This window comes from Pholcus phalangioides, unplaced genomic scaffold (genome assembly GCF_987345545.1).
Source record: "Pholcus phalangioides strain wild (caught in Gottingen) unplaced genomic scaffold, Ppha-v1.0 ptg000002l_1, whole genome shotgun sequence".
Classification (NCBI taxonomy): Eukaryota; Metazoa; Arthropoda; class Arachnida; order Araneae; family Pholcidae; genus Pholcus; species Pholcus phalangioides.
This window is the reverse complement of record NW_028301595.1, coordinates 16,965,427-16,991,205: the sequence shown is the minus strand read 5'-3', so window position 1 is coordinate 16,991,205 and position 25,779 is coordinate 16,965,427. Positions and strand designations below refer to the sequence as shown.

The following is a 25,779-nucleotide window of genomic DNA, read 5'->3' as shown; positions in this document are numbered from 1 at the left end:
AGGGAAAAAAATGAAAACATCATTATATTAAAAAAAAAAAATCGAGTGTTTCTGTGTTAACTTACGCAATTCTATCCAACGGCTGATAGATTAGCATTAATTATCACAAACTTGGCGATCTTTTTATAACACTGCCGTACTCCTTATCTAAACAGCAAAACCAAAGTCGCCAAAAGAATCCTCCCCCTTCCTCTACATAGAAACGATCAAAACAAAGGGCTTCCAAGGAGAAATTTTTTTGGCGAGATACGAGCCGCTATCCAGTCGCCAATGTTAATCTACCCCGAACTGCGTTTACATAAGTGAGTGAGTGAGAAGTCTTCTCTCAGCTGCTGCTGCCGCCGCCACTTGCTATTGCCGGTGTTTGTGTTTATGTTGAAATTCCTCGATGGGGGGGAATTAGTGCCTTTTAGTTACTTTTATTACGAAATATATATTAAAGTCTTAACATGAATTCCTCTTGAACGTTTTATTGTATAGAAGGTGCCCGAAAAACCTCTGCCAGCTGTTAAACATCTGACTAGGACATGAAAATATGGTAAGTTGTGATTATTTCTTTGAGATAAGGCTAAATAATAAGGCAAAAAACACTTCCGTTTGTAGGTCCCAGCTCTTACACGATTATTGTCTTCCCCAATCTACACGAATACACTATTTTTTCCTCCATCAAGACCACAAGGTGGGGTTCCAGCACGATTTTTAGGAGCCTGGAGGGGTCCCTGCTGCAAGAAGGTTATCCAAATAATCAGAATTTCCGAAATTTTTAATGACAGTCCAACAAAGTTTGATACGGATGTCATTTATACCGACTGTAGATGAGATCAGAGGCTCTCAATCTATGGGTCGCTGCCATGGGCCCCACCAGGGGGGGGGGGGGCTGACGAAACTCTAGCCCTGGGGCTCGGGACAGTTCTCATTACTTTTTGCTTTTTCACGCTATAAATTAACTACAGAAATGGCCCGTGAAAAGTCTGACCGGGGGCCCGCAAAAGATTCCAGCCTGGGACCCCCTCTCCAGGATGTGGGGGCCATGGTCGCTGCCCAAACTTGAGTCGCAGGAGCTTCCGTGGTGGGCCGTTCAGATATCTACTAACAGACGTGGGGAGAGGGGGGGGGGCTCTTGAGCTATGGGTCCCGACCCAAACTTGATTCGCAGGGGCTTCCGTGATGGGTCGTACAAATCCACTTAAAGCCACGGACTCTTGAGCAATGAATCGCGATCCAAATTTGTTGGCAGATGAGTCGTTCGAATCCACTTGGTCTGTTGAAAATGCACTTATATTGCGTCACTGTTTTCACTAATTTCAAAGAACAAACAGTTCCTATACGTCACTGATCTTGTTGATTTTGGGCCGCGGCCGAAAGGGGTTAAGAACATAGGCGGAGGTGGACTTGGAAGTCTGGGGGGGCCACGATGATGTCAATTAATATATACATTAGATCAGTCGACTCCACCTATGACGCTGGGGGAGCAATGCCCCCCCCCCCACGTCCCATAGTTAGTCCCATATCTCCACCCATAGTTAGGAACCCCTGGATAAGATTATTAGACTATTCATAGTGTTCTTATTACCTTAAAACCTCTCTAAAATTTCGATCTGATCCTTTAAAAGCTGTTACTGAAAATATACGGATCGAAGAAAAATTGTCCTGATGAGAGTCCAAAGTTATTCGCCTTGATATTGATTGGGACCTTCATAGAGGTCCCACTGAGTTTTTATATCAGAGAAATGACTTTAGTGAGTTGTAATTATTATTTTTGCTTTGTTATAATCTCTATCTTGCCACTGGTTATGACCGAACATGTGAATTAATTCAATTCCTCTAATTAAAGTTGTCTTTTTTTAAGTAAAGAATTGTTGTATTCTGTGACTATTGACATAAACAATTTACACAAACAAAAATGCAAAAACACGTAGAATATTAAAAACAGATGTCAAATTATAAGTAAATCTCACATAACAAATATTGGTTTTAGTTTGGAAAACCAAGTAGGCTAGAGAAAAATGAAATAAAACAATTTATGTGAAATATGTCTACGCAGGGCTGAAACTAGGGGGGGGGGGGTCAGTTTTAGGTGACAACAAACACCGTTATAGAATTATCAAATTTGAAAGTTGTGGGCATGGCCCCCCACATCCTGTATCGGGCCCCTATCTGGGATCTTTTGAGGGGCCCTCGGTCAGACTTAACGGGCCCCTGCTGTAGTTAATTTATAGCGTGAAAAAAAAATGATAATCGTCCCGGGCCCCAAGGCTAGAGCCCTGTCAGTCCCCCCCCCCCTCCCCATGTGGGGTCGGCAAAAATCATAATTACGGCCCCGTACCTACGTATAAGTTGTCAAAAGGTTTTTAAAAATAGCATGTGTTCCTCGGAAAGCTTTACCTTCATAGATAAAGGTATGGGAATTTTTGTATTTTGTCCTTTTTCTTTGAAATTTCACCGCCTATGCACCAATAGGGTATTTAATCAAACACATGTAAGCCAAATAAATATTTTTGAGAGATTATTTCACTGATTTCTATAAAAACCAAAATGAATTCCGTGTCAATGTAGACGTGTTTGAGTCCTTTCTCGGACTCTAAAACAATTATTCGGGTTATCGGCGCATTCAATGACGTGTATTTCTTTCTCTTTTCCTACGTGAAACAAGATTTTTGTGAAAATTTTGTACCTCATTGATTTTGTATAAGCTTATTCGCGTGGATTTTTTTTAAAATACATGTAGCAGCATGTGCCACGAAAACACTTTTCTCCCTCTGTCTCCATATAAAAATCCAGTGGGAAGAAAAGATTACCGACAACCCAAAAAAAAGTTAATATACATGTACGAAGCATGCGATAAATCTCCGATTTTTTTCCCTTCTTTAGGGAGTTTTTTTTTATTAGGATTTTTTTTTTTCCTCTACGCAAGTGAACAAACAACACGCGCAGCACCAACGATTTCGTAATAACACGGTAGTAGACGGGCGTGTAACGCATGCGTGCTACCGGCAAAAATAAATAATGAACGCGCTTACACTCATCTGGCGTCCGATTCCGGGGCCCCGCCGTTAGCGGGACCGGGTGCGAAAAGTTAACGGTGAACCCGGGGCAGCAACTAGGAGTGGGCGGGAGGGTCTGGTCCGCCGGGCGCTAGATCAGAAAGGGCGCCCAGTCCGTTTTTTTTTTTTTTTCTCGTTCAAAATCGCGGAGGGGAGGGAATAGACTGGCCCGGGTGACGGTAAATTTTCGGATTCTATAGTTGCGGCCCTGTAGGAACAAAGGGCTGCAAAACAAAACCAAAGAAACGGCATTCTATTGCCCTGGGCAAACATCCATATACCCCACCCTTAGATTTTGTGTGGACAAAGTGGGAATTCGAGACATAAAATATGGCAGGGTCCCTTCTATAAAGCCATATTTCACGCGCAGTTGGAATTCAACTTCACAATTTTTTAAATTTTATAATTTTTTTTTCTTTTAGGGGCCGTTCAAGTACAATAAGCAAATTTGTAGCCATTTTTTACCCCCTCCCCCCCTTGTCAGCAAAAGTAAGCGAAACTCTGACACCCCCTCCCCCTTGTCAGCAAAATTTCGTCATCAGCTCTGCCCCTCTGAATCCTAACGCATATTGGTGGGATCAGAGACGGACACGGGGGGGGGGCATAAGGGGCTGATGCCCCCCTCTCGCCCACGATCAAAAATTTATTTTTTTAATTCAAAAAATGAAATTTTGGAAGAAAATACCTTTTGTTATAATCAATTTCTGTTAATTTCAATGTTATTTGAAGGCTATGAACTCAAAAAAAATTTATCTTTAATACATTCATTGCGACCCACCCTCTAAGCCATATAATGATAAATCGCATAAAGGCCCGCGGACCAAATATGGCCCTGGGGGTTATCTGATGATGCCTGCCCTCCTCAAACCTAATTTTGTAAAAATGAACTAAGCTGCACATTCGCAGGTCACTTAAGTGGCCCATGGTACATTTTCAGATCACTTAAATGACCTGGGACACAGTTCCAGAATGCTTAAGCGATCCGTGACACATATAGAGATCCCTTGAGTGACCTGTGACGTAGTTTTAGAGCACTTAAGTTGTCCCCAGTGCGGTTCTACATCACTCAAGTTATCCGTGGCAGATTCTCAGATTATTTAGGTGATCTACAGCATATAATTACGGATCACTTGAGTGATGCGTGGCACAGTTCCTAGAGCACTTAAGCTGCCCGGACACATTTCCAGATCACTTGGATCAGCGAAAAATTTAGAGATCACTAAAGTGGCTCTGTAGGGCACTTATCAATAGTGGGGGGGGGGGGAGAATGTTACTTCAAGTGCCCACAAACTATCGAAAGGTTTTTCTCGTTTTTTGTTCACCGAGTAAGATTCCATATTAAGAATTTCATATTTTCATAAACGGTGGTTGATGACGTAAGCATTATCCAAACATCCCCCCCCCCACTCGTCATGAGAAGTCAGCAAAGCGGAAACCCCCTCCCCCCCATCGATGATGACGTAATACTTGAACGGCTCCTTACTGCGGTTGCGGGAAGCACCCAGAGCACCGGTGCGGCCACACACCCCAATTTTTATTGTGGCTGTAGACCGATTTATATATCGGGCTGAAATTTTTTTTAAGCGTTTCTTAAGTGGTAAGGTTTTCGCGACCATCGTTAGAGGAAAAGTGACTTTTCGGGCTTGAATATCGTCGTTGGTTTGAGTTTTCCTTCAATGTTTCTTCAACGCTGGCATCATCAGGAGCAAACAGTGGGTCCGTAGTGCAAGCCAAGCCCTCCGGGGGGGGGGGGGTTCAAGTGCAGCCCGAGACCACTTGAAGAAAAAAAATTTTCAGTGCCCAATTCTCATACCCACTTCACGATACTTAAATGACACAAAAATCCATACGTTTACCATCTTCACTTCAAAATTTGGTGCACTGGTGGCAGCACCGGCAAGAGCATGGAACAGGCATAATTTCAACAACATAAATACGTTAGGACCATGCATATTCACACAATCACGCAACACGTTCCGACATGCACAGATTAGATGAAAATTCTTCAGAGGAATGTGCACGACGTACATGTCCGTTAAAGAAGTAGTAGTTCCCGATTCTTACAGTAAGTTACACTGTTTGTTCCTGATGTGATGCCGCCACTAACGTTGGAGAAACCTCAATCCCCCGACGGCTTTCAAGTCCGAAAAGCCACTTATTCGGCGTTTTTGTTTTCAGAGTTACCAATGCAGTCTCGAGAAAATAGACGTGTATTAGCGGAAATATATTTCATCCATATTGTCAGAGCCGTAACTAGGCAGGTGCAGCCGCACAGGGCCCACTTGGAAGGGGGGCCATTCTGGGCCCAATAATGTGCCAGAAGGTCCCTAAATGCAAATTCTTTGCACAGGAATGGCTAGTTACGGCACTGCAGCATAGGCGTGAGATAGACTTGGAAGTCTGGGGGGGGGGGGCCCACGATGATGTCAATTCATGTATACATATATCCATTAGATTAGTCGACTCCACCTTTTGACGCTGGTATCTCCGCCCATGCACTGCATATTGTATTTAAACGGAGGCAAATATACTGCTATTTTTGAATCTGATTAGCCCAGAAAACTAAATTCCATTTTTTTATAAAATATATTCCTCCCTTTATCGTATTCCTACAGGAAGCCTCGAATGCGTTTGACATGATCTGAACATTTAAAAAGAGGGAGCTATATTTTTCATTGCGGCTGGCGGATGCTCTCGCATGTCTGCAATATATCCAGGGATTCGATTTGTACGATCCATACTACGAAGACTGCCTCTTCAATTTGGTTTTCACCCACGTTCCGGTAAGATCTAACGTTATTGAATCAAAAGACAAGTTTCCCCCCCCCCCTCTTCAAATTTCATCGAAATTGATCAATTGTAATCGTAGTTTTTGTACATTCAACCTGTTTAATGACGTCCGGAAATTTCACCGAATCTTGATTGAGAATTATGATTATGTCGGTATTCCCAATTAACACTTCGAAGATAAATTGAATTTAATGATATATGTAAACTGAAGAGCCAAAAAAACTGGATAGGCATGCGTATGCAAATAAAGAGATATGGAACCAATCGGAGTACGGCGCTGCGGTCGGCAACGCCTATATAACACAACAAGTGTCTGGCTCAGTTTTTAGATCGGTTACTGCTGCTACAATGGCAGGTTATCGAGATTTAAGTGAGTTTGAACGTGATGTTATAGTCGGTGCACGAGTGATGGGACATAGCATCTCCGAGGTAGCGATGAAATTTGGATTTTCACGTACGACCATTTCACGAGTGTACCGTGAATATCGGTAAAAAATTAAATTTACGACATCGCTGCGGCCGGAAAAATATCATGCAAGAACGGGACTGACGAGAATCATTAAACGTGACAGACGTGCAACCCTTCCGCAAATTGCTGCAGATTTCAGTGCTGGACCATCAAAAAGTGTCAGCGTGCGAACCATTCAACGAAACATCATCGATATGGGCTTTCGGAGCCGAAGGCCCACTCGTGTACCCTCGATGACTGCACGACACAAAGCTTTACGCCTCGTCTGGGCCCGACAACACCGACATTGGACTGTTGAGGACTAGAATCACGTTGCCTGGTCTGATGAGTCTCGGTTCCAATTGCTTCGAGCTGATGGAAATGTACGGGTATGGAGACAACCTCATGAATCCATGGACCCTACATGTCAACAGGGGACAACTGGTGTGGCTGAACTGGTGGAGGCTCTGTGATGGTATGGGGCGTGTGCAGTTGGCGTGATATGGGACCCCTGATACGTCTAGATACGACTCTGACAGGTACGTAAGCATCCTGTCTGATCACCGGCACCCATTCATGTCCATTGTGCATTCCGACGGACTTGGGCAATTTCAGCAGGACAATGCGACACCCCACACGTCCAGAATTGCTACAAAGTGGCTCCAGGAACACTCTTCTGACTTTAGACACTTCCGCTGGCCACCTAAATCCCCAGACATGAACATTATTGAACATATCTGGGATGCCTTGCAACGTGCTGTTCAGAAGAGATCTCCACCCCCTCTTACTCCTACGGATTTATAGATAGCCCTGCAGGATTCATGGTGTCAATTACCTCCAGCACTACTTCAGGCATTAGTCGAGTCCATGCCACATCGTGTTGCGGCACTTCTGCGTGCTCGCGGGGGCCCTACACGATATTAGGCAAGTGAACCAGTTTTTTTGGCTCTTCAGTGTATTTAAGAAGCAGGAATTAACAAAATTAAACAAAAGTGGGGAAAATTAAACAATATTGCAATATATACAGCAGCAGGGGAGGCTCTTGATATGATACACGATAACATTTTCGAAAACCTTGGAATGTTCTCATAAGTTTTGTTTTTTTCAAGTATTTTGACGACATTTAGTAAAATCTCTTTCGCGGACACCGGCTGGACAAAAAAAAATTCGTTCGTAAAAGGGGGGGGAGGGCGGTGACCGTTAATCAGGGGTTTGAAATGCATATTTTTATTGTGTATTGGTAAATAATTTTGCCGTAAAAGAGGGTTGACCGCATTTATTGGGTGTCCATTAAGCGGGGTTTAACATTATTTAAATTTTTATTTCTCCCTCTTATTTCATTTTACTCAAATTTGAAAAAACGTAATACCGTTTTGAATACGCAATTTACTAATGAACTTGAAAGGACGGAAATTTCGGAATAAGGCCTTCATTACGCTATAAAAGTTTTGTAAAAGCTCTTTGATAAAAAGTGAGAAATGCAACCAATAAGCGTATCAATTACATTCGAGCGAATATAATCAATAGACTTATTGATTGTGTTTTTACAAGTTTTGTAAAAGATCTTTTACCAAACTTTTATAGAATTTCAAAAATGCAACCAATAGTCGTACCACTCATCGGTTACATTCGCGCAAATGCATCCGATAATCTTATTGGCTGCATTTTTTATTTTATAAAATAACTTTTATAAAACTGGAAAAATTCAATCAATAAACACATCGGTTACATTCGAGCAAATGCAACCGGTAATCTTATTGGTTCAATTTTTCGAGTTTTATCAAAGAGCTCTTGCAAAACTGAAAAAAAAAACCAATAAAGCTATTGGTTACATTCGCTCGAACGTAACCGATACGCTTATTGGTTGAATTTTTCAAGTTTTGTAAAAGAACTTTTCTAAAATTTTTATAGTGTAATGCCAACCTAAGCTATAAGCTGTTCGTATTTCCTCGACGAAAATACTGGCAATTGAGATCCGAGTACAGACAGAAAAATGCAGGACATCGCATCATTTTTAGCTATAATTAGCAAAAATGTGTGAAAAGTTGCCAAACTAATCACTAACGCACTCAAAAATCGCCAATCATGAGAAAAGGAAGCACCGTTGAAAATTGCAGTGAATTGAAATGGATTTAAAAAAACTTGGCTTTTTATTTTCAGCATCATTTTTGGCAGTAATTGGCAGTTTTCCGTGTTTTTCCTCGAAATATGGTCAGCCTAGATATAAGTCGTATCGTCACTTGATGTCGCATATGTTAAGCGTTTTGTTCGTGGAAATCCTTTTCCACTCATTTCAATAATTAACTTTGTCAACAACAATTTGCGATTTCCCCTGATGGTGTACCGATTTTCCGTTGAGAAAATATGGTCAGGGTTAGTATTAGGAATTTAGTTCGAGAGTAAATTGAATAAAAAAAAGATCCCATCCTGAAAGTTTTCTTAAATGGTACTGCTATGGCCATCTATCGACATGAAATTGTAACTCCGGATCGAATCGTCTATTATTAAAGTTTCGTGATAAGGGAGGAGGAGAGGGGGGGTGGGTGCAAGGGCGAACGGGTGACGTCACCCGACGTGTCCTTGCGCGCGACTGCGCAGATCGCGGCTTCTTCCCTCTTCCCTTGTGCAAACTGCTAGAGAAGATGGCGGACGCTGTGCAGTCTTCTTGTAGTGTCCCATCTTTCAAGCGGCCGCGACTCGATTTTTCGTCTCACGAAGTCGTCAGTGAATCGCGTTTCGACGGATTCCCGTCCCCGCAACAGTTTCGTGATGATTTGGAGCTGCGAACATTGAACAACGGTGAGCAATTTCGTTGCATTTTTTTGCTGGTAATGGCGGGTAAAAGAACAATCGCATCCACCACAACGCCTACATCGCGCGCGCTAAGCCTAATCTCCGTAGGCTCAGCATTGACGGCTATTGCCATTGGTCGTGTGACGTTGCCGTGACGTCACCTTTTCTTTCCCTTCTCTCTCTCTCACGGGTGACGTTTGTTGATGTTGAGGTCGGCCGAGAGCGTTGATCTCTTTAAATGCTGCTCAACAGCTGATCTCTCAACCTAAGTTTGACATTTCGTGTCTTTGATTTAAATTTGTATATTGAAGTTAACGGAAATTTTTTACGAAAGTAACACGTGAATGTCTAAATTTAATGTTTTATAATCCTCTAACGTGTGTGTGTACTAATTCCGGGTGTAAATACCGGCGTGTCCGTAGGAAAACGAAAACAAAACTTATAGCATTGGAATCCAGTAAATAAAACTCTGAAAAATTCAATTTCGGGTGTATTGTAATAATTGAATTTTTATAATTAACATAAGAATTATTCAATTGGAAGTCATTTAGTTAAACCGTGGTTTCTCAAAACTTTTTTGTTCTAAACTAACTTTGTTCTTCAAACTAACTCTTAAGTCAACCCGACTTGTGTTGAGCCGCATTGAAGAATAATTTTTTTGGTAAATCCCCAATGTATACGGCATACCGCAATTTGACTACTTTTTTTTATCGCTAAACACGCTTTGGTGCTCGGATTACATACTGTCAGAACGCCCAAAAGTAATTAACCCAGGAGAATTTGCTCTCACACTCATTGACGGTATGTGACAAACTGATCCTTTACCGTCACTTGAAACGCACTGGGTATCAAGATGAGTGGAAACAACAATCTTTCTCAGTTTTGAGCGGGAAGCAAATTATTTGACGTCGTGAGAGGAAATCTCGCACAGTGATTTCTCTCGGGTTAAGAACACGGGGAAATGGAATAAAAGTAGCAATAAACCTTTTTTGGTGCTGGAAAAGATAACTTTAAGGGGGTACTAATATCATTTTACTAAATATCACTTTTATTAAATGTCATGAAAAATTGGCAAATACATGTAAATATTTCAATGAACATTTATTGCATTCTCGTCTTTTTTTTTCTCTTTATTCTTTAACGGTTTTTTAGAGATTGTGAGAGGAATATGTTTATGACGGGTGGGGGGGGGGGTTAAAAGATACAAATTTTTTTCTTTTACAAAACTATCGGAAAAGGGTGGTTTTCGTCTTTACGAAAACGACGCTACATAAACTCAGCCGGGTATGAATTGAATTGTTTGGTGCAACTCCACATACCCCTTTAACGAGTTCTTTAATATGTGCCACAATCTTTGGAACAGCTATAGTATAACCTACCATTTCCCTTTGTGACTTTTTCTGACAGCCTGGCGATAAGTTGTCAAGCCCGACCTGATGACTCTGAATTGTCATATCTCTCTTGTTCTTTTTATGCAGGTTGCGCTAGTTGTTTTCTCTCTGGCTTTCTAGAATGTTTTGTTCTACAGGTGGTGCTAGTTCCCCAGTTTTCAAATGGGTTTGCCGTTTGGTTGTTCGACTGAGTCTTTTAGAATTTGAAACAGCCATTGCATTTTGTCCTTTTTCCCAGTTAGACTAGCGATGGATTATTCTTTTTCCATTGTCAGTTCAGGTTAGCAGTATCACTTTGGGACCCCCGGCTTTGAAAAAACAATAGAAATACACAAGGTGAAATATATATATTTTGAGTAGTATGTTTTTGTGGGGGGCCCCATTGGCAGCGATTATCAAATTTTGAAGGCTACTACTAATCCATATTTTTGTTTCTCATTCATATTACTCTTCAAAACCTCTAACAATTAGTACATACTTGAATGTAAATAATGCGAACCTAACGTAAAGCTTATTTCTGTGTAATACTCGTATAGTGCTGCCATCTGTATTTTAAATTTCGAGTGTTGTGAAGAGTGATGATTGAATATTTGTACCATTGTGGAATTGCTCTCTGTGGCGAAACTTTTTAATGGAGAATTTATAAGTAGATAAGAGTTTAATATTTTGGTTTGCATTTGCACCTCTAAGTTGGGAAGTATAGAAAACACAACCTCAGCTGACCGCCACTGTTATACTGGTGGGGTTTGAACCCGGGTCCTCACAAATATGTTGGAGGCTGGAAGGTATTGCAATGCTGGTGTGATGAGAATGACCAATACCTTCCAGTCTTAATTTCCGCCTTTCTTCTTTATCTTCCAATCCACCTGACCACACATTGGTTGAAGAATGCCAATAGTCACAACACGGAAAGTGTTCTGGAATCAAATATTCACCAAGAAAACATTGTGTCAGTATGTAGTCGGCCTATGCTGGTGCTTCATTGTAGTATCAGGAGGCAAACATTGGATGCCAATATTTGCGGCACCCATAAATGAGAGCAGATTTGTTGTCTATCTTTGTGCAGAGAACAGGTTTGTCGCTCCAAGTTGATATCTTAGAAATCATTGGGATAAAAAAGGCAGGACTGTGAACAGACTATAGCTACAATACTGGCATCACACATTTGCTCAGGTAGTGGTTAATTTTCCCATAAGTGTGGTCACCTCCAATGTGGCACGTTTTTTTCAACACCAAGCAATCGACACTTTTGCAGTGGTCAGTTCAAGATGGCTGACAAAGAACACGTACAATTGCAAAAAAAATTTCATTTATTACATGAAATTAATCTAATATACAGTAATGTGAGATAATCAAAATATGCCGGGAAATGTAGAAAACTACGAAAAAAATTATGTACAAAAAATTGAATTAACTAATTGCGCGGTTATCAATGAGGTTTGTTGATAAAGACTTATCAAAACTGGCAAATGCTATGGGCTACCAAGGTTGCCATTTTGGTGCGAAAAAAGTTGTCACATTGCCGCTTATGGAAAAATTGACCCCTGAGCAGGCCATAGCAGATGAGTGGACCTGGAGCTCCAGTTTGAACAGTCATTCTCGCTAACCTTAACAACCCACCATGCAAGCAAGCATTTTAGCCATCAGCTTTTCTTTATATAGTAAATTCAAATGAATGTCATATCCATACATTTGAAACAATGCTCTTCGGCTGGAAACTGATATTGTTTTTATTACATTCACTCTAAATCCATTGCTTGGAAATAAGATGTCGAATTACGGGAGTGGTTCTCAACCTGTGCTCCATCGAGCACTTAAGGCTCCTTGTGCACTTCATGGCCATTTCAGGAAAGTGAAATAAATTGGTAAAATGAGTGAAACTAAAGAAAGTGGAAAAGGGATCCACTCATAGGGATAGATTTAAAAAATGGGAGGGGGGACTTTGCGAGTCGAAATTGGATGTCACTGGATTATGTATTGGAAAGCATTAGATTCTGGAGTAATTACAGTACAGTATATAAATGACATATTGATTGCTTGTTAATTCCGTTTTTGTATTTCTCGTGAATATTTGAGATTTTTTTAAAAATGAAATTTGTTTTAACTATATTTTTTTTGTGCAATGTTCCTTAATTGCATTATGTCTATTTTTCAGAGGTAACATCAACAAGTGATTCTCAGCTTGAACTGAATGGAGATTCTGGATTTCATGATTCATTGCCACCATCTCAAGGAGTCGATACAGTAACTACTTTCACCACACCCAGTTATCAACATTATTCAGGAAACGGTTAGTATCAAGTGCTCGTGTTTAAGTCATGGCCATCTTTTATATTATGTTAACAATGAAATATTTAGATGAGAAAAAACAATACCTTGTCATAAACTTCATGAAAATTAGGTTTGTTGCATCTGATCTAATAAAAGAACATCCCATGGGGTGGGTACAAAACATTTTGTGTGTGGAGGTTTGCTACAGTATGGTTCAACTGTACCTTATAGATTACTGCAGCACAACTTCACTACAACGGTATGCAATATGATGAATCACTCTACAACAATAAGTTTTCTCAAATCTTGTTTGGAAATGCCTATAGTTTGATGTTAAACTCCTCGATACAACGATAGCTTTTACTATGATAAATCCCTCTATAACGATATTTTTTGAGATGGTAAATTTACTACAACTATAATTTTTGTATTTCACTCAAAATCACACTTCAGTTACATTACTATCCATGCTTGTAAGTAATTTGAGCTAATAAGTTTTTGGGAGATGAAATTTCATTGTTTGTAGTAGTTTAATAGTTTGATGTCATTTCCCTCATGCTAGTAGCAGAAATTTGCAAATTTTTCACATTCTTTATCAGCTGGTTGTGCACCTTATTTTACTATCAGTTTTGCCTGAAGTACAAATGTGTATCTGTATTGAAACACGTTACAAAACATTTTAGGCAAATAAAGTCCGTAGAGTATTATGGGTAAACATTAAAATGTCATTTCCCAAATTCTCCCCAATGACATTGCTCATTCGTGCTTCTAGCATCGGGAGTGGGGAGATAATGTGAATCTGAAACAAGGGGAAATTGCGATATTGGCAATGCTGTCAGCAGACTGTTTCTCACGAGTTTGTGCCCTAGACAAGTTGGGCCCCATATATAGTGTTCTTTGAGGTAGAGGCATATAGCGTGGTGCCAGTGTTTATAATATAAAAAGCAGCCAATTTTGAAGCCTTAAAAATTTTTCTGGAGCTTTTAGCAGTGAAGAGCATTTTGAAACATTGACAAGAAGTTTTTCTTCATAGGGTTTGACTGAGTTAAGATTTCTAAATTTGCCTCCACTCAATAAATAAGTGGTCGCTAGAACAAACCTAGCTTATAAAGAACATAATTTTTGTTCAGTCCGATAAATGTTATTTTATTAGATCAGATCAGATGTTACAAACCAAAGTTTTGATCCCTTGAAACTCATTATAACAAGATTTCGACTATGTATTTGATAAACATGCAATCAAAAAGAGTGTAATTGCATGTCTTTGGCATCATGCTGGACATTTGACGAGATGAAATATTCTAACAATATAATCTTTTACTTTAGGATATTCTGTATCATTGAGTGTCTAACAATGACAACATAAAAGAGCAAAAGTCAACTTTAACAATTTTGACTTTTGCTCTTTGATGTTACACAATGCTGTTTTTTTCTAATTTGTGTTTAATAATCTAACATTTCAGAACCAGACACCTCCAGCTTTTGTTTGGATGAAGATCTTTGCACAAACATGGCTGCACGATCACCAGATAGAGATTACGAAGATAATGATGACGATGCGTCTACTGTGAGCGAGTTGTCTGGGCTCAGCGACTTTTCAAACTTTGATGGTTCTGATAACAAGCTGAATGGTAAATGTATTTGTTCTTTTAATTTCTTGTATCAGAAACAAGCCAAATGATTTACTTCGGGTGTGTTCAGTTACACTAATGTAGGATTTGAAAAATGACTCACAAACCAGGTTTCCATGGAGACCAGAAGATTCCCATTGGCACTTGAAATTTTCTATGCACGAGTGTTAAATTGGAGTCTAAAGACAACTTTAAATTTATCTCGCCATGTGTCCAGTAACATGGAAAGGGGTAACTAACAAGGAAAGGGTCCCAAAGTGACGCCTTCAAAATTTTGAAAAAAAATACCACTGGTATAATAAATGTACAAAAACTACTGGTATTAAATATGTACAAAAATATTTTTCAAAAATCCGGCAGAATCATTTGGGTTAAGATATTGTAAATATTAATATTTTGAGGACTAAGAACCAATTTAAAAACCTTGCAATTGCACAGTTAGTGACTTCATTTATATAACACATGATCAGGTACACCAGACAGAGAAAAAAAACTCATTTCCTAGAAGCCGGAGGAGAGGAAGGGAAAGTTTTTATAGATATTGTCAAAAAGCACAAAAGGTGATGAGTAGCCAATTGTTGTCATTTTTAGTAATTTTTTGCAGCTTTAATAATTATGACCTTTTTTTTCCTCACATTTCCATAGACGTTCACTTCCAATTAGTATGAATTGGGGGGGGGGGAAGAGAATTTAATTTATATAAAACCATAAATTTTTTCTTATTTGTGTACTGATCTAGTATTTATAATTCTAGGTCCATATGAATGGATTTTGAAGCAGATGGAAAGCGGCTTTGATCCAAGGCAGTTATTGTCTCAGTTACTTCCAGGAGATGCTGTTATACCTCCTAATCTTAGTGATACTCTTCTATGGAGGTTTGTTTTCAGCTTACTGAATGAACCGCCAGCCCGACCAAAACTTGACAACATCAATACAATGGAGGATGTCATATCACTACTTCAAAAGAGTCGCAATATCATAATTCTTACAGGAGCTGGGGTTAGTGTTTGTTTTTATTTTTGAAATGTACAAAATGGTAATCGGTTTTTTTCTAGCCATTAAATATTTTTAATAACTGATAATATATGAAAAAAGTTTCTATTTGTAAATATAGAGCAGTTTCCCAAACTTCTTTTCATCACCCCTTTCTTCAAAAAATTTTTCCTTTTCATCACCCCCCTCCATCTCAAGCTAACCCATAGGATCCTATGTTAAATCCAAAGCTTCTACTGCCCCCTTTGGCCCTCCTATCTGCCCCTGTGGTGATATTGCCTACTTTGGGAAACACTTGATATAGAGCATCACACAATTTATGCTTTTATAAATTTTTATATTAGGTGTTTTTTTAAAAGAGATATTGCGTCATTGATAATGGTTCCGTGATCAACAGAAAAAAGACTAATACGATCAGCAATTACTAATCAACCTGTGTATCACTGCTCTAGATAAACGCATAATAAATTAATTTTTAAAGTTTATTAATTGAGTAAAGTTATAGGAACAAGTTTTGTGTCGCTCGAACAAGCTTATTGTTGAATGTTTAAAATCGTAAATAACTAGCACGCAGAAGATTGATTAGAACTAAAGTGGCCACCTTATTTTTTTCAATCATTTATAAGTTTGACTAGCAATATTTCTGACAGTCATGATAGAATGTTACCTTTGTTTGTTGTAGGTGTCAGTGTCTTGTGGAATTCCAGACTTCAGATCCAAAAATGGTGTTTACGCTAGACTCAGTCAAGATTATCCTGATCTTCCCGATCCTCAAGCAATGTTTGATATCCAGTATTTCCGCAAGAATCCTAGGCCCTTCTTCAAGTTTGCAAAGGTGAGATTCTTCACTTGATGCATGCAAATTTATAAAATAAATTTGGCATATATAGTTGCTGTTAGATCACAATTCACATAGCATGAAACGGGATGAATCATGGGATATTTTGTAAACAGAGTACCATTCCTCTAAATCAGCCTATTTCATAGCAATATCAGCCCATGTTTCAAGTTAATTAAAAATGTCCAATACAAATATATAATCTCGATTTTTGTTTTTTTCATTCCTTGTCAGAGCTATTTATTGTCTTTACGTAATACTCTATTATGCATTATTTGAAACTATAGCACATTGAATGCATTGATTTATTTTTGAAAAATTTCAATGTAATTGGCTAATTGTTTCTCTCATTTTACAGGAAATTTATCCTGGACAATTCCATCCTTCTCCTAGTCATAATTTCATCAGGCAGATTGAAAGCAATGGAAAATTGCTTCGCAATTATACCCAAAACATAGACACATTGGAACATATCGCAGGCATAGAGAAAGTTATAACTTGCCATGGTGAGTTTTGTATGCAATTTTCTAGATGGTACAACCATATAAAAAGCTATTATGTGCATATAGGAAAGATCTTGTTTGTCATCATATTTTAAATTTTTTTACTTGTATAGGCATCTATTCTGTCAACTTGCTTTTTTTCAAGTTTGCTCTAAAGAAATGTAAAAGTTATGTTACAGCAGTTCATATGCATGTAATATTCTGTTTAGGAATTGATAAATGTTCTTTTCAATGTAGGATCATTCGCTACCGCAACGTGTACAGTCTGTCGATATCGTGTAGACTCTTCAGTTATAAAAGAGGACATCTTTGAACAGGTAAATTCATCTACAATCGTATGACACTTCTATGATCAATAACATCAATTAAAGCTATTAACATGAATAAATTCTCATCCATGCTGTCGGATAGTCATTTGGATTTATAGCAGGTTAAAGTTGGTGACTCGCAAGTTTTTGGATTAATTAATGAATTGTTTTTCATTGTTTTGTGTCCATTTAATTTTTGTCAATCCTTTTAAAACTGTTATTGATGTGATGTTTGAACTGTCTCTGGACAGTTATACGGGTCAGACTGAAAAACTAGAACCTACACGATAGCATAATCAGCTTTATTTCGAAACTATGTTGAACACAACAGCGATAGAGAATTGCGACTGACTTTAATGACTGCCAGGAAGAGAAGAGAAACTCAAAGCGAACAGCGCATGAATTGCCGAGCTCACGTGTTTATTGTTTCTAATACGCTATCGCAAAACAATCCGTGTATTACAGTATTCGATGCATTCTTTGGTTGAATAAAAGATTATAAATTGAATAATTGAAAATTAAGATTTGAGCCCCTTGGGGAAATAGAATTCTTGTATTCAGTTGTGTGGTATTTTGAATTGTTTTTGTGTGTGTTGTATTTATATGTTTAATAAACAAGTTGATGTTACCGTGTTTTAAAAAAAAAAAATTGGAATTAGTGAATGCAGTGTGAAATTTTCTGTTTTTGTATGAATGTTTTCTAATTGCCAATTATCTCTAATGACTAATTTTTTCCCCCACAGAGAATTCCGTACTGTCCCATTTGCTCGTCTGACTCCAGCGAACGGGGTATCATGAAACCAGATATTGTTTTCTTTGGTGAAGGTTTATCTGATGAATTTCACGATTGCATGGCCAAAGATAAAGATGAGTGTGATTTGCTCATTGTAATGGGGTCTTCATTGAAGGTCAGGCCAGTTGCTCTTATTCCAAGTAAGTGCTTGTATCATATACCATACATCATTAGGTATCCATGTTTTCTATGTGTTTGGTGTATTCAGGTCCGTAGTTTACAGCAAATAATTACAAGTTGGCTTGAAGCGGTAGTTCAGCGTTTCTCAAGCTATTGCTCAAGAACAAACATGTGGTCCATAGACTGACTTAATGATTCAATTCCACACACAATTAAATAAAAATTATCAATGTATTCAATATAATTTATATAATTCAAATAAAATAAAAAAAAAGGTTAGACCCATGAGAGTATAGCGATTTAAATTGGCTTGATTCTTTTTTCCTTCAAATCATTGATTCAAATCCAAAAAATTGAATTTTGTTTTTTCTTTACATAACTTCAATGATATTGGAACAAAAGTAATCTGGTATGGTATGTATATATATGTTACTGATATGTGGTAAAGTTCATAATTAAAATAAGTATAGAAGATCTTTGGGGTAAATAATAGACTTGAACTTAATCCCTAGATACAATGCAGAAAGAAAGCGGCTCTATTTCTAGATTTTGTGCATGGGAAAAAATGCAGAAAAATATAGGGAGCTAAACTTGGATATAACTGCACTAAGTATTTTCAATGCATTACAATGTGGCACTAGGGTTCCCAATTAAAGTAAGAGGAATTATTTTTTGTATAAAGCCTCAAATTCTACGTCCTAATAAATATTGGGCTTTCAACTTTTTGTATTAAAATTTCAAGTTTGCTTGTTTTTTTTAAATAAAACTCATTGAATTTGTGAAAGAATAAATATGTGTAAACTATTAAGCAACATCGTGCAAGTCAGAAACACATCCATGAATTGTGCAAGAAACAATCTTGTTAATAGAATGTTTTTTATTTGGTTGATGCTCAATGGCCCTTTTGGTGTGCATCCAGTGAATTGAGATGTCTGCACCATATGTGTGATACTGAGTTACCACCACTCATTCACTTTAATAGGGGGGGGGGGGTCCTCATGAATAAAAGCACTTTTCTCTATATATAAAAGAAAAGTTAATCCATGAAGTTAATTTAAGCTCAATGGCTTTTCATGTTACATGAACAGATTTTTAGTGTTTGTATTTTTTGCTTATTTTGTTTGTAGTTAATGTTGAATTAAATTTGAGCAATTATGAGAAAAAAGCAGATGGTATGAAAATATATGTTGATGATTAACAAGATTTGTTTTAATTAATAAGCAGTCAGTTAATTTTAATTTAAAAAAAACTATTTTTTTTCATATCCTGAGACTTACATACTGTAAGTTAATAATCTTATGAATTGCTTCCAGACATTTTATTGGGCCTTGTATTTAGAAATGTTGGGGAATGTTTTTTGCTATGGTCTTTAAGGTGGTATTTGACATTTTCATTACTAATATGCAAGGAGGGACCAAAGTAAATAATACTTAGCCAGCATATTTTATTAGAAAAATCAAGTGATTTATAAACCTTTTATAAATGGACATTACATTTGAAGAATTAGGTAGGGTTGATTTATAAATCCTATAACTTCATGGCATTGTCTCAAAAAATTCAGAAAAACTCTTAGTATTACTGAACTTCAAGAATAAGTTGAAGAAACACTGGAAATATTTTGAACCAATCAAGTTTTATTAAACAGACATCGTGATTTCATTATGCACGTAATGCAACATGCAAAATATTCAATTTGTATTAAGGGAATTCATCTTGACTACATTAGACTGCATTTGAGTTTTATTTCTGAAAAATCGTGGGAAATTTAATGGTGTTTGACTTGAAAAGTCTGATCTTGTTAATCTTCAGCTTGAGAAAGTTTTAAAGTTTTTTTTTTTTTTTTGGTTGGGAGTCACCTAGCTGCACGCATGTGACTATCAGAAGATGGTACAGTTGACGTTCGATTTTATGTATCTCCAATTGACGAACACTCTTTTTTACAAATTGGACTTCTGTCCTGAACATCATGCCATAGAGCTAATGTTAAATTCGCTTTATTTTACGAACTCTTATTTCTATCAACTCTATATTTTATGAACGCCATTTTTCTTCTGTTATCTAACTTTTATCATTTTTTGTTATTTTATTCTCCACCTCCTCTGAATTTGTGGCAATCAAAAGTAAATTTCGTTTCGGAAATTCTGTGTGTCTTGAGAGAAAATAGAGGAAGAGGGGAGGGAGAGTGCAATTATTGGTGGGGGTAACCATGAATTGAAGACGCGTTGACAACGTAACTCACTCTTTAAGCATTATGATTGGATAGATTGGTGGTTTCAGAAATGGTATGATACATGAAGTTATTGATAGGCCATTGTAAAGTTGAGTCAAATTCTATTTCAGCCGACTGTGCTGTTCGTCTACTTTTCTTTTCACTCTGTCAACTAAATGAAAAGATACTTTGAAAAAGGTGGATAAAAGAGAAATATTTTCAATTAATAATGTGCTAACTTTTGTAAAGACGGAAATTGCCAAAAAGTACCACATTCAAAAAATTATATTGGGTCAAAAAATTATATTAACTTTGATTAGAGAATCAAAGTTCAAGTGATTGGCAATCATCAATGAAGGGGAATGGCTAATTCATTTTTTATTTCTCAAATTTTTTCATTGCCTCTCTCATTTACAAACTTTTCATGTTACAAATAAAAAATCAAGTCTGTGTGTTTGATTGTAAACCATAGCTCTGCAATGTAAAATTTTCATTTTTCTCCTTATTTTCCAAGCTATTATACAGTGAATAAAAAATATAATAAACATAGATATACCCGAAATGTATGTGACATAATTTCCCATATTTTTTGGGTATATCTACATTTACATATTCTTATTCTTTCATCGTAAAGGTAATCTTATTTTACAGTGTTTGCAAATTTTTTATCTTGAATTTTTGACCTAGAAAAATCATCTTTCTTGTAAGAGATATACATTGCACACCTTTTAAATCTCTCATTATGTATATTTTTTTTACAGATACCCTTCCACCACATGTGCCACAGATATTGATTAATAGAGAGCCTCTCAAACATCTGAATTTTGATGTCGAGTTACTTGGAGACTGTGATGTTATAATCACCGAATTATGTCGAAGGTATTTTAAACAAGCATATTAATATTTAATAGTTCTGTATGTGCTTTCCCTCAAATATTTATTCTGATTTGTTCACATGCTTTACACTATTCCCCTTCTTTCCATTTGAATGTTAACATTTCTTCGAACAGCAGTTGAATTTGTTATTATGCGTATTTAATTCTGGGTTATATTGTAGATCAGGGATTCTCAAATGATGTGCCGCAGCATCCCAGAATACTGAGAGTTAGCTTGGAAGTAATAGGTCACTATAATTTATTACAAGAATTTTAAGGTGTGGCTGAGAAGTGGTTTTGAATAGAGTGGGGGGGGGGCAACTGTCCCAGGTGGCAAAATTTAAGGGTGGCAGTTTTAGATGAGAACAAAGAACACGTTATAAAATTATTGAAAGTTGTGGGGGCGGGGCACAATAATATTTGTCCCAAGGGGGCAAAAATCCTAGTTACAGCCTTGGTGGGGGTGTTACGAAATGCTTATAAAATTTGTAAGCGATTACCATTAAAACAAGTTTGGGAATAACCGGTCTTGGACTCACTCCAATTATTTTTTGAATCTTTATTTCTTTTGAAAGTTTATTTGTCTGTTACATTTTACTAATTTCTCCACGGGACCCTTGCAAACCCTCCCTTATGCCACATAAAAAAAATCATATGGCAAAATTTAGAATTTATTTCATTCTAGTAATAGCATATACAATTCCTTAATTATTATCAACCTCTCAAAATCTGGAGCTTTGCTAATTTGCTGGTGGAAATATCGATTGAGGTTATATTGAGAACTTTGCTGTCGCTTGTAGACATGATGGCTTATTTTCACTATTCAAACACCATTTTGCATCTTACAGGCTTGGATGGAACATTAAAGACTTGGATCCAACACCAATGACTCAAATTACATCTCTTCCTTCTGCGACATTCCCAGTGGAAAGTCACTTCCAGGAGTTGAAAGTTGACAAACCTCATAAACATTCTGAAATGTCAAAGGATACCTCTGTTGCGGAAGCTAGCAGTTCAAAGAAAATGTCGCACCCTCCTGCACCCGAGGAAGAGAGTAATAGCTGCGGCTGCCGGGGCTTATCTGCAATCAACTTGAATGACAACACACAAGATGGATCCAGTCTGGATAACAGCGAAGTACAAAATAAAGATATTGGATTGCCACCTTGTATGGATGATGATGCCGAACAAGACACATGGGCGCAGCAACAGCATCATAAAGAATCTATCTCCTCCTCCTTACCAGGTGAGGATTGAGTTCATTGACTGATTTTTAAAACAACTAAAAAGATAAACCCGAAATGTCCAAATCATAATTCCATTTCTAATCAATGTCCAAGATGTTACACTTTAGAAAAAATATTTCTGTGTGTGTGCGTGCGCATTTATACTTGGAGGCACATAATTAATTTTTCTAATGGTGATAATTCTGTAGAAATTGGCAAAAAAAAGGTTAAAATATTAAAGACCATTTTTAATTTTTCCTTTTAATTATCAATTCATTGGATTGTATTTAAAGTATTTGCTATTGATTTTCAGTCGGCATTTATCACCACATATGACTCCAAAAGCATGGGAAGTTGCAATTTATTGCTAAAATCACAGATTATGCAAAATGAAGCACTACTGCTAATCACAATATATTAAAATGAATTCAATGAGAAATGTTTAATATGACAGGTATGAAAGATGCAATATTCATAATTTCGTTTATAAGTTTGCAAAATGATTTTGGTATTTGATTTCAGTGAAGGATAAAAATTCAAATAGGTTTAGTTGAAAGTATGGGAAGAAATGGGACATTTTTTTTCTTTTTTTTTTGAAAATTGTAAAGGTGAAAAAGTATCCTAGGGAAACAGGAAAATGGTCATATGGCGACCCTATGCAATCCCCCAGTTTTCCCTTTTATTTGTATGTTTTCTGTGGTGCAAAATATTTTTTCACATGACAAATTCAGACCTGCCAACTCTCTCGATTTAGGCGGAAGACTCCGGATTTTTCATCCTTCCTCCCGCTCTCCGGATTTGTTAAAATTTCTCCGGATTTTGGCAGAAAATTAGATTCTACGTGAGCTTTCACGTTGTCATGATGTCAATAATTACCGTCGTCGTATGGAAAACACCCATAGAGGACAGTCGTAGTCATCTCCATCGAGCAGCCGTAAAAAAACGTCTGTGGCCACATTTAAGCAACTGGCAAAGACGCGACTTTGTTTTCGTAGCATTTATCGGCAATCATTAATCAGGGGCATGACTTTGGTTGCCAAAATTCCTGTATAATCGTTATTGTATTTCATTAATAGCTGCGCGGTAAATATATTTTTCCGTCCGCAGCTTTGTAATTTGAATTTTTTTTTTAATCGTTTCTTCCGATTAAACATCTTCAGAAAGCAAATATAAAACTTTATGCTATATACAGCTAAATATAAAGCTTTTAAGAATTCATATACCCAAGATTATCAATCACTGATAGCATCCACAATAGGAAACACATACTTTATGAACAGTATGTAGATGCGATTTCTCTATTCTGCGTGGAAAGACTGGCATGGAATTATATTCTCGGGGGCAATGCAGAACCTGCCTTGGGGGAGGGGGAAATGTAACTTTTTCTTAATTTATTTTAAAAAAAAATTTTTTATAATTTTTTTTTTGTTCGAGTCTATGGGGGGGGGGGGTGCCCCCCTCGGGAGAATTTCTGGATTTCAAAAGTTGGCACGTCTGCAAATTATAGATTGTTTTAGTCTGGGAATTGGCACACAATATGCATATGGTCACTTTAGTTTCAACTGTATAAAATTTGAGACATTTGCCCAAAAATGAGTTAATTTTATCTGTAGGTTTGCTGCAGCAGGATAGTATAATAATCCCACTGTACATAGTTTATAAATACTATGTACTGGGGAAACACCTATATGACGATATTCAAGTGCCTAAAAACATATCTAGCATACATACATCTAAACATATTATATATATAAACATCTCTCAGTACCATAGCATACATGTTGCAGGTTGGCTTGTCTGGAACTAGCTGATTCTCCGAGAAGAATCTCATTAATCACGATACCCATGGGAATCATGAATAAAGACAGCTGTATTCGTTTAAATAAGACACTAGCTCAATCAAGTTCAACTGTTGAATTGAAAGTTGTATAAGAAAAAATATTTAATGAATTTTTTTTCATTTGTGCATTGCAGAAAAAACCTATCTATTTGTGTCACCCCATCGATACATTTTTCAAGGAGCGGAGGTTTACCAGTCTGACATCTGTGCCAAGTCATCTGCGTCCCCTAAACGGTCACCATATGTGCTTGACATAGAATCTTCCAGTTCATCTTCAAACGAGGAAGAAAATGTGAATAATGAAGACGATGATTTGGCTTCTTCACGCAAACAGCAAAAGAAACTAGTTCAGAGTAATAGTGAGGAAGAGGTTTGCAGTCTGGTTGTGGAAGAGGCTGATAGTAGCTCAACTTCCTGCGTTGTACCTTCTAGCACAGAGAAGAGGAGAAATTCTTGAATCTGTGTTAATGTTTTTTTCCTCTTGCTGATTCATCATAAAACCATGTTTTTATTTCCCCCACCCCGTTTTTTTAATTATTATTTCTTGCTGCACACTGGCATAATTTTGTTTCCTTCTGCTCATTTGAATTGTTTGGAACTTTTTTTCATTCATGCACATAATTTTTGAATTGAAAGATAATGGGTAGAGTATGAATTCAAAATGTTTATGTGTATATACATTTGTGATTATTGATAGGACCATGCTATAATATGCTTTACATCCAATTATGAAATTTCACTTTTTCTTTTAAATAAACTTGTGTTTTTTTAATATTAATGATTGTATGTAAATATATATATATATAATGGTAGTTGATTAGCATCTTTTTCTCTGGAATATGCTATTTCATAACACTCATTCTCTTTCCTTTCCTTTGTTATTCGATTCACTAGGAGTATGTCTTCTGCATATTTTCAACAGTAATGGAATTATAGATCTGCATTAAAAGTTTTTTTGTTGCTGTAAAAATTAAATTGAACATTTTCTTTTAATGAGTAAAAGGTAAAGCATATTTTTCATATCCTGCTTTCACGATTTCTCTTACGCGTGTTTCTGATGTGTTCTGCCAGATTACAAACTAAATCTGACTACATCAGTGTGATAAACCTTTAAATAAAAATGAGCATCGCTCCAGTCACGCTGCTTATATTATGTTTTCTGTCCCGTAAAATTCTGACTGATTTAATGTACTGTAACTGTTTGTTTGTATCTGATCATTTCTCTTTTGAATCGCCCTGGAGAAATGTTCATATTTTCTTTATTTCTGTTTATGTAATATAATTATACATATGTATATGAACTGTATATCACATATAGAAATATAATATATACTCTATATCAAGGGGGTGCACAACTTCTGGTCCGCTTGGCCATATGCTATTTCAAGGCATGCAATATGCAGCCTGTGAGGTGTATTTTAAGAAATATAAATATATTGATTCATACAACAGTACAAGTATACCAGTTTGCGGGCCGTAAGCAATAGCCAATTTGCATATCCGGCCCGCAGACTGAGAAGGTTGTGCACACCCCTCTGCTTTATATGAATATATTTGGTGCTTGTGTGTTGGTAGTATACACAATTTGGTGCCTGGTGTGTGCACTAATCTGGTAATTATCAGAATGAGATAATACTTCAGGGATGGTATTCTCAATGTAACTTTTTTTCTAAAAAATATGTAACAATTCTAACCAGAAAATAGTG

At 37.1% G+C, this 25,779-nt stretch overlaps 1 protein-coding gene across 2 annotated transcripts; it reads left to right on the top strand.

Annotated features, from left to right (window-relative positions):
* Positions 1-313: 313 nt before the first annotated feature.
* Positions 314-25,347, top strand: LOC149089581 (NAD-dependent protein deacetylase sirtuin-1-like). Of its 2 annotated transcripts, XM_089239173.1 has the most exons (12): positions 314-538; positions 5,660-5,827; positions 12,622-12,756; positions 14,201-14,368; positions 15,123-15,367; positions 16,044-16,196; positions 16,558-16,705; positions 16,940-17,019; positions 17,754-17,943; positions 20,894-21,011; positions 21,856-22,253; positions 24,208-25,347. In XM_089239173.1, exons 2-12 carry the CDS (start codon positions 5,743-5,745, stop codon positions 24,528-24,530), a joined length of 2,043 nt encoding a protein of 680 aa, XP_089095299.1. In that variant the 5' UTR covers positions 314-538; positions 5,660-5,742; the 3' UTR covers positions 24,531-25,347. The 2 variants fall into 2 exon arrangements, with proteins under 2 accessions (XP_089095299.1, XP_089095290.1); XM_089239164.1 differs by lacking the exons at positions 314-538; positions 5,660-5,827 and adding an exon at positions 8,906-9,081.
* Positions 25,348-25,779: the final 432 nt, after the last annotated feature.

Bases quoted from the DNA above. Each gene is read 5' to 3' on its own strand.
- LOC149089581 (XM_089239164.1), top strand. From the start codon at position 8,925: ATGGCGGACGCTGTGCAGTCTTCTTGTAGTGTCCCATCTTTCAAGCGG. The intron at 16,197-16,557 runs GTGAGATTCTTC...CTCATTTTACAG, and splicing joins CCTTCTTCAAGTTTGCAAAG to GAAATTTATCCTGGACAATT. The intron at 16,706-16,939 runs GTGAGTTTTGTA...TTTTCAATGTAG, and splicing joins GAAAGTTATAACTTGCCATG to GATCATTCGCTACCGCAACG.